Source organism: Otolemur garnettii, unplaced genomic scaffold, assembly GCF_000181295.1.
Source record: "Otolemur garnettii isolate 467f Iridium unplaced genomic scaffold, OtoGar3 scaffold00061, whole genome shotgun sequence".
Lineage (NCBI taxonomy): Eukaryota > Metazoa > Chordata > Mammalia > Primates > Galagidae > Otolemur > Otolemur garnettii.
In genome coordinates, this window is record NW_003852456.1 from 2,402,039 (window position 1) to 2,411,497 (window position 9,459).

The window sequence follows — 9,459 nt, forward strand, 5'->3', positions numbered from 1 at the left end:
CCTCCTACCCTGCCACCTGTTGGAAAACACAAATGCCATCTGCCTGCCGCCTTGTCTTTGCTAGGGAGAGAGGGACTTGTTTCCTCCCTATCGGTCACAGCAAGCCAGGACACTTATCAACATGTTTGCTTTTTCCTAGTGCAAAAATCCTTAATTACCAACTTTAATTTTTAAATATATCCCACTTGCTTACAAATCACAGAGTGTTCTGGTAGGTTTCATGAATTATTACAGAAAAGACATATTGGCAGATACTTTTGTACCCATGTATCCAAGTCTGGTTATTTTCTTTGTTTCCAAGTCCACCTCCTACCAATCCCCTCGTTTCATTTCCCTGATTCCTTCTTAACTGTGATTTACTGTGGTAAACATTAATTTATTTAACAAGGCCATTTCATCCTCTCTCCCATGTAAGCTTCATCTTTCAAGGCAGATTCCTGTTTTTTCCTATCTTTCACAGAGCCGAATAGGTGTTAAATACTGGCTTTATAACTGATGTCATGGACTGAATGTTTATGTCCCTCTAATATTCTTATGTGGAAATCCTTGCCCCCATGTGGTGCTATTTAGTTTTTGTTGCTTTTGTTTTGTTTGGTTTGATTTGGTTTGGTTTTTAGAGACAGAGTCTCACTGTTGCCCTAGGTAGAGTGCTATGGCATCATAGCTCACAGCAACCTCAAAATTAGGGTACATGCAATCCTCTGGCCTTAGCCTCCCAAGTAATTGGGAGTACAGGCGCCTTGCTACTATACCTGGCTAGTTGTACTGTTTTTAGTTGAGAAGGGGTCTGTCTTTTGCTCAGGCTGGTGTGGTACTCTTTGGAAGTGGGGCCTTTGGAAAGGTGATTAGCTCATGAGGGTGAGCCCTCATGAATGGGATTAGTGCCCTTATCAAAGGGATCCCAGAGAGGTCTCTCTCTTCTCACCATGTGAGGACAGAAGGAGAAGTCAATAGTCTGCACCAGAAGATGGCCCTCACCAGAACCTGACCATAGTGACATCCTAGTTTTGGACCTCCAACCTACAGAACTGTAAGAAATAAGTGTCTGTTGCTAAACAGTCTATGGCACTTCGTTACAGCAGCCTGAACACTGATTTTCCATAAACATTGTCTACTATCACAAACTTCTAGGACTAAAACAGAGCACTAATCATGCAAAATTCTTGAATTTAAAGCTTTTAGTGTAATCTCAAGAATTCTTAGAGACTGCACAAAAGTACATAAAATAAAGTGGGACTATGAAAGTCACATTCCATGTTACCACTTTCAGGCCTCCAGCGACACTGGGTGAGAGAAGATAAAAGAGAGTGCAGGACTTAAGTTTGAAAATCAGAACTTTAACCATTGTAGGCACTCATTAATACAGAATCAGTATAACATCAGACATTTAGAAGCTTAGTCACTAATTGGTAAGTGAGTCATGCTTAGAAAACATGCATTTATGAAAAAAAAGTTAAAACTTTTTAAGGCTGTACTTCAGGAAAAAGGTTTAAAAAAATATGCATTTATGGTCTTTTTTAATGCATTCAGCAGTTAATAAGAGTCTAATAAAATAGAGAACATGCATTAATAGTGTTTATTGGTGTTTCAAATTCAGTTATTTTTTCATTATCAGTTCTTCAGTTAAGTATGATAAGTTACTTTCTCGTTGCTGTGGGAATTTAAATGTAAAATAAATACAAAATACATTTGTGGTTTAATGAACACTCAATGAAGCATTTTTTTCTGAGGTATTCCTTTCGATTTGGTTCTATCCCAGATCTGTCTTTTTACCTCCCCTAGGAATAGTCTATTAAACCACACAATGGATCTGTGAATTTATGGATCAAGTTCGCTGCGCATCCATGAACTTGTGTTTTAATTACAATTAGACATATTTTTTGATCTCATCATACAATACCAATACAAAAGCACCACCCATGCCTCTCAGCACATTGGACCAGGCACCCTTGAAGAAGGCCTTGGCTCCTTCATCTTTTGCGATCTTCCTCCAGCAGTCAACTGTCCCCGTGTACATGATATCAGCTGTGGAAACAAATGTTGGTGAGGGCTCCATACCACCAGAGGAAAGGCACTTTTCCTCTGAAAGACACAGTGTTACCAGTGTCCTAAAATTAAGATCACTTGGGCATTGAGCCCCAGCTCTGTGCATCATTCAACTGGACAGCCCCTCCAAGGTCACTGAAGCAGTGGGGCTATTAACCAAGCAATTCATAGACTGTCCAGCTATCAACAGGAAGTGGGGGGAGGGAAGCCAGAGTATTATGCTTATGCATGGTCACCTTCTTTATGCATGGTCACCTTCTTTATGGACACAAAAAGTGAGGCCTGGTCTCGGATGGCACTGCCCAGTCTTACCCAGTTAAAATAAAAAGGTGTAACTATTTGGTGGAACCCTCTGAAACTGCTAACATTTGACTGTTTGGAGGGCTTGAGAAAATGGCAATTTCATGTGTTTCAACTTGTAGAAGCCAAAGTTTTTTTCTCTCAGGCCATCTCTCACCCAGCTAAACACCTCCTTCCCCTAACACTTGTAATAATTAGCTAAGGGAAGCAAAGTAAGTTTTTCTTTATTTTTTTATTTTTATTTATTTATTTTATTTATTTTTTGAGACTCTTCTCACTCTGACATCCTGGGTAGAGTGCCACGATGTCATAGCTTACAGCAACCTCAAACTCTTAAGCTCAAGTGATCCTCCTGTCTCAGCCTCCTGAGTTGCTGGGACTATAGGCACCCACCACTATGCCCAGCTAGTTTTTTTTATTTTTAGTAAAGACAGGCTCTTGCTCTTGCTCGGACTGGTCTAGAACTGAACTCAAGCAGTCCACCTGCCTCCTCCTCAGCTTCTCAGAGTGCTAGGATTACAAGTGTCAGCCACTGAGGCTGGCCTAAGAGTTCTTTTTAAATAGTTAACTACTACTTCCCCCTTACTTCAACCTTCCTAATGCCGCAACCCTTTAATACAGTTCCTCATGTTGTGGTGACCCCAACTATAAAATTATTTTTGTTGCTACTTCATAACTGTAATTTTGTTACTGTTATGAATTGTAATGTAAATATCTGATATGTAGGATGGTCTTAGGCGACCCCTGTGACAAGGTCGTTCAACTCCCAAAGGGGTTGTGACCCACAGGTTGAGAACTGCTTTCTTAGGGGAAGAGGGCTTAAGGTCAACATAATGCTAGATACCATGTGAAATTCTCTTCTAAAAAGAAAAAATTATTTTCCCTAAAGGAATAGAGAATATTAAGGATAATTAACATCTTTTTTCCCTAAGTCCTTATCAAATAATTTTGACAATTTAAAGTAACAAAGAATTTAGACTAATGAGGACTGAATAGTGTTCTCCTTTGGTGAAGGATAAGGAAGATTTAGGTTAGCAGAATTCAGGCTTACCCCCTTTCCGGCCAGACTGCATCATCATCCTACGACGAACAGTGTCAAAAGGGTAGGATACCAGCCCAGCCACCGCTGTCACGCTCTGAGCAATCATCCAGCTCACAAAAATGTGCACATTCTTGGGGTCAGGCAACATCCCTGTGGGCAGAGGCAAGAAGCCAAATGACTGTGAACTGATTCTCTCAGCAGCTCAGCAGAAAAGCAGGTGGCTGGGAGGAGAGGACACTGCACATACCCATCCCACACCCCGCCCTTCCAGAAGAACCCACACTTGTGGGGATGCCTCACTGGCAACCAGGCAGCCAATAAAAGTTGGTTGCTGCCCCCTCTAGATCTAGGGGGGCCAGTGTTCAGCATATAGTGCATGCTAAAGCAGCTTCCAGTAACTGAGACAGCTCTGTCAAGAGGGAGCTAGGCTCTGCCTCCTTCTCTGTGAGTAACTAACTGCAGGTTAGTTTATTTCAGTAGAGGACATACAGATTCTTTTAACTATTAATTTATCCACACAGTATCACTTCCTCATTCAGAAGCCTTGGTTTAGCCCAGAAACTAGGAAAAAAGCAAGATTAATAAAGTCCTTTGTGAGTTACAGATGCCACAGGACCCTCCCTCCACACCCCCCAGACCCTCACCTTTGGCAGTATCATAGACACCGAAGTAGGCAGCCCTGTAGATAATGATGCCCTGGACAGAGACGCTGAAACCCTGGTAAAGACCCTTAAGGCCATCAGACTTGAAGATCTTGGTGATACAGTTGCCCAGACCAGTGAACTCACGCTGGGCGGCGCCCTTGCCCACATCAGCAGCCAACCTGGTCCTAGCAAAGTCCAACGGGTAGACAAAGCAAAGGGAGGTGGCCCCGGCTGCCCCACCGGAAGCCAGGTTACCAGCAAAGTAGCGCCAGAACTGCTTATGCCGATCCACGCCCCCCAGGAAGATCTGCTTGTACTTGTCCTTGAAGGCGAAGTTGAGAGCTTGGGTAGGGAAGTAGCGGATCACGTTGGCCAGGTTACCCCTCCAGAAGGAGAGAAAGCCCTGTTCCTTGGGGATTCTCACCACGCAATCAATGATCCCTTTGTACTGCTTCTCAGCACTGATCTGTTTGCTGGCATGCTGGACCTGGCGTCGGGGTAGGGACAGAGGACAGGCAGGGCAAGGAGAAGGGAAGAGGACAGAAGAAAAAGGTTTGCACTTCCTAAATTTCCTTTTGAAGTGGTGGTGGGGGGGGGGAATATGAGGAAATTAAAGGTATATTGACGAAATGTAAATGTTAGTTACTTGGATAATAAGCCAAAATGATCCAATCTTCCCTCAATTAGCAGGGCATTCAAGAAAAACGTTTCTGCCCCAAATAAGTTGAAAAAGAGGTGACTGAATAGCATAAAGACAGCCATTCTTTTACTGCATTTTCTCTAGGTTCAAGGACTATGCTAGGGGCTTACTGGGGAAGAGAAATGAATAAAGGTCCCTGCCCCAAAGGGCTCCTTGATTTGGTAAGTGGGAGATAACAATTCCTCCCGTCACTCTGGTCTCCCTGGAAATGAGGATCGCTGCTACATGCTCTAACAGGAAGAAAAAATCCACTAGGCGGTAGAGCTCTCCCACCAGTTTTCCAGCAGATTATCCAAATTATTGATTGCAGAGGAGCTGCTGCTGTTGTGAGCAATTTATTGAGGTTTCTGTTGCTGATAATTTTTTGACTATGAATCAGGCTTTTCATGATTGAGGGGCCCTAACCTTTTGGGCAGGTGCAGAAAAACAGGACAGGAGAGATGATGATAAGCCATTAAGTGATCAGACAGGGTAGGAAAAAAAATGGGGGACAGTATAAATAAGGTGATTTGAGTTTATTCTGAAAATTTTTCCTTAATCTCTCAAAACCTTTCAGCTTCATCTACCATCCTGGGGTTATATAAAGATGAATGAAATATGTCAGCCTACACAGCGCGGTGCGTGGGTGACAGCGAGCTCTTGAGTAATTATTTTATTTTATTATTATTATAGTAAAAGATGAATTCAGGTAAGAAGGTGCAAGGGCTCTGGAAAATCAACAAGGCGAGGCCGGCTAGCAGGCCTAAGTGGAGGGCCGGTGCGGTCATGGGCGCAGGAGCTGGCTCGCAAGCTACCCGGTTCGGGATGGGTTTCCATATATAGACACCCCAACGCTGGGCGCCACCCGACACCAGGAATCTGCAATTGACGCGGGACCTGTCTGCACAGAGGGCACCTTCCCCTCGGCGCAGGCCGGGCGCGGGCCCGAAACCTGGCGCAGGTTGCCCGCGGCGCCCGTGCCCCACACCCAGCCGCCCGCGCGCAGCCCGCACCCTGCCCGCCGTGCCCGCTTGACCGCGCGCCGCCCGCGCTCACCTGCAGCAGCAATTTGACCCTCTCGATGGGGGCGACCGCGGTCTTGGAGACGGCAGCGGCGATGCCACCTGCCAGGAAGTCCTTCAGGAAGCTCAAAGCTTGATCACCCATGGTGACGGCCAGATAGACTGAGCCCACGCCGCGCCGCGCTCTCGCCCTCGCCCGGCCAGGCGCCGCCGCCCGGTGCCGGTCCCTGCGCGCTGCGGAGGGGCCGCCCGCCGCGCTCGCAACACCCCCCTTTTATGCCCCTCTCCGCGTCTCGCGAGAGGAGGCGGGGCCAGGCGGCGCGCGCGCTGCGCATTGGTCAGCAGGTGCCCCCTGGTCCTGCCTCCACCCACTCCGCGGAGGGCATCAGGGGCGCAGGCGCTTCCGGGAGGCAGGGGTGGGCTGGGGGCTGTGCTCTGCTAGGGACGTTTAAAGGGCAAATTCATGTTATCTGTCCCGAGGAGCAGAGGGAACATCGTGTCTCTGCAGTAGCATGTGCGCCGCTGTATTTATAGCACACGGAGGCTTAGGCAGGGGCCGACCTGGGGACAGACACGGGACCCGCCGCCGCGGGCAGGGCTTACTTCAACCTCAGGCCTACGCTGCGGGCCTGGGGATTTCAGGCTGTTTTCTTTTTTCTTCCACTGAGCTCCCCCAAATAAATTACAGTCCTCCTAAAGAGATACTAACGCCACTTGATGCTGTGATTGCCTCATGTAATCTGGCAACCTGCTGTCTCCTTCAATTCAGTCATGGATTCAGTTATTCATTGTGTTCTCAAATAAATACTTATGTGCCTGGCACATGGTGCCACCAGGAAACGCCGGGTGCAAGGGGCCGCTAGGTTAATTTCTACTTCCTTTGGCAAAAGGTATCGCGTGCATTTTGCTTTTCTGTTAGGTCAGACTGCACGTTATGGCACACAGCCTGATGACTATAAGATACAGGAGACTTCTTTTAGAAGCCCCTAATGCGTCTCATACGTTATGGACCGCCTCTTCTGTATGCCCCTAAACGCCCTAATTAGACACTCTTAACTCTCAACAGAATTTCAGCACATGTTCTGGGCACCTTCTTAAGGGTCACTCTGTCAGCCTTCTGGTTGTATTTGTCTTTTTTTTTTTTTTTTTTTTTTTTGAGACAGAGTCTCACTTTGGTGTTAGAGCTCACCAAAACTTCACACGCCTGGGCTCAAGCGATTCACAATTCTCTTGCCTCAGCCTCCCAAACAGCTGGGACTACAGGCGCCCGCCACAATGCCTGACTATTTTTTAGAGACAAGGTCTCGCTCTTGCTCAGGCTGGTCTCAAACCTGCGAGCTCAGGCAATCCACCCGCCTCAGCCTCCCATAGTTGTATTTGTCTCTTTTTAATAGGTATCTGGAGAAGCACTACTTATCTCAGGAAATTGATTGCAAATAATTCTTTAATATGTTGACCCGTAGTTCAGTGGTTAGGGCGCGGGCCGGAGACACTGGGGCTGGTGGGCTCAAACCCGGCCTGGGCCTGCTAAATAGCAAAGACAATAACAACAACAAAAATAGCTGGGCGTTGTGGCGGGTGCCTGTAGTCCCAGTTACTTGGGAGGCTGAGGCAAGAGAATAGCTTAAGCCCAAGAATTTGAGGTTGCTGTGAGGTGTGACGCCATGGCACTCTACTGAGGGTGGCACACTGAGACACTGTCTCTCTCTCTCTCTCTCTCTTTCTCTTTACTATGAGCTTTAATTTTCCTTAACTCTTTTTTTAAGCCAGTTTTATATAATCATTTTTAATAATACCACTCCTTACTTAACTCTCTTCCCATGTTTCTCAATGTTCATTTGTGTATTTGACAGTTTGTTCTTTTTTCCCCCACAAGCTTTCTGATGCTTGCCAATGAAAGCAGATATCATGTTAGGTGGTTTTTGAGCTTCAGCTTTGTGTCACCCTGGGTCTGGAAACTTCAGTAGAACAGAGGTCACTCACTTGTTGGGTGCCAGGACCACAGAGGGTATGTGTTTAATTCAAGACAGGGGAGAGTTTGGAAATCCAGGTGAGTTAAATGAAACTAGGAACTAGTGCAAAGTCACCAGAGGTCAGAGCAGGCAGGAGATTAAGAACTCAAGATAGATGATTAGAAAAGCCATTGCCATGTGTGCATTCATTCAACAAACACTTGTGGAGCATTTATTGTGTACCAAGAACTAAGTGTAACCCTATGGATTCAGTATAAGTAAGACACAACTCATCTCCAAGGACCTTACAGTTCCATGTATTTGTTGCTTGTTCAGCCTTATTTTTCACAGCTTCATATATAGATTTCCACCATCAACATAATCCACATATTCATCATTTTAATTATAATAGTATATTCCATCCTGTTACTACAGAACAATTGCTTAAACTATTTTCCTTTTAATTGTGTGTTAGAATTGTATCTTATTTTTATTATGAAAAATAATGCTGCTATGTAAACGCACAAATTTCATTTTCTCCTTTAATTTTTTTTTTCTCATATATTCCCATGATGGAATGGACAGGTTAAAGTTTTTCAAAGTGGTATAGCTCCTGCTACGTATTGACAATTGCTCATCAGAAATAGTAATGTAGATGGGCTTTTGATTCTCCGAGACCCTCCTGCAACACTGGCTTAAAAAAAAAAAAAAATCCATCTTTGCTGGACACAGTGGTTCATGGTTGGAAGGCTGGAGTGGTAGGATCACTTGAGGCCAGGAGTCTGAGACCAGCCTGAGCAACATAATGAATCATGATGAGACCAAATCTGTATAAAAATGAAATGTTGCAGCCATTAAGAAGGATGGAGACTTTACATCCTTCATGTTCACATGGATGGAGCTGCAGAATGTTCTTCTGAGCAAAGTATCACAAGAATGGAGGAAAAAGTATCCAATGTACACACCCCTATTATGAAACTAATTTATACCTTTTATATGAAAGCTATAACCAAATAGCCTAAGAATATGGGGAGGAGGGAGGGAGAAGGGAGGGGGGCATGGGTGGAGGGAGGGGGTTTGGAGGGATCACTTCTGAGGTTTATCTTATAGGGGTACAAGTGAATCTTTCTAAGAGTAGAATGTGAACGTTTTAAAACAATAACTCAGAAAATGACATGAAGGCTGTGTTGACCAGTTTGATGGAAGTATTTCGGATTGCATGTGGAAACCCCACACTGTGCCCCAGAAGTGCATTAATGTACATAGTTACCATTCAATTAAAAAAAAAAGAATTATGTTAAATCTACTTTGCTGTGCTCTGTAAATGGAAAAATAAAGCCTGGATGATACCAAAAAAAAAAAACCAAAACGAAATGTTTGCTTGGCATGATGGTGGACACCTATAGTCCCAGCTACTCAGGAGGCTGAAGCAGGAGGATTGCTTGAGCTCAGGAGTTTGAGATGCTTTGAGCTATGATGACACCACTATAATCTAGCCTCTAAAAAAAAAAAGACAGGAAAAAAATTAAAAACATCTTTTTAGGCATTTCTGCCATTTAATGAGTCCTAATTTGTATTTTTTTCATTGCTATGAAACTGTGAACATTTCACATTTAAATTGGACAGGGTTTCCTTTTGTGTAGATTTTTAATCTTCCTCAACCACTGTGGAGTGAAAGCAGAGTATCTATACTAACAACAGTTCTCAACACATTAGGGGCAATAAATGTGTTCAACTTTTCATTTTGTTCTTTTCCTCTTGATATTTATTTTAT

The 9,459-nt window shown here is 44.5% G+C and overlaps 1 protein-coding gene across 1 annotated transcript; it reads right to left on the reverse strand.

Moving 5' to 3' along the window:
• Positions 1–1,562: 1,562 nt before the first annotated feature.
• SLC25A4 (solute carrier family 25 member 4) lies at positions 1,563–6,015 on the reverse strand. Its single transcript, XM_003792779.2, has 4 exons — positions 5,768–6,015; positions 4,033–4,519; positions 3,398–3,538; positions 1,563–2,025 (listed from the first exon to the last, which is right to left on the reverse strand). The coding sequence occupies exons 1-4, from the start codon at positions 5,876–5,878 to the stop codon at positions 1,868–1,870; spliced, it is 897 nt and encodes a 298-aa protein (XP_003792827.1). The 5' UTR covers positions 5,879–6,015; the 3' UTR covers positions 1,563–1,867.
• Between the last annotated feature and the right edge of the window lie 3,444 nt (positions 6,016–9,459).

Coding starts and splice junctions, on each gene's coding strand:
- SLC25A4 (XM_003792779.2), bottom strand. CDS start 5,878: ATGGGTGATCAAGCTTTGAGCTTCCTGAAGGACTTCCTGGCAGGTGGC. Junction 3,539..4,032: donor TGTCTATGATACTGCCAAAG/GTGAGGGTCTGG, acceptor CTCTGCCCACAG/GGATGTTGCCTGACCCCAAG. Junction 2,026..3,397: donor GCAGTCTGGCCGGAAAGGGG/GTAAGCCTGAAT, acceptor TTGTTTCCACAG/CTGATATCATGTACACGGGG.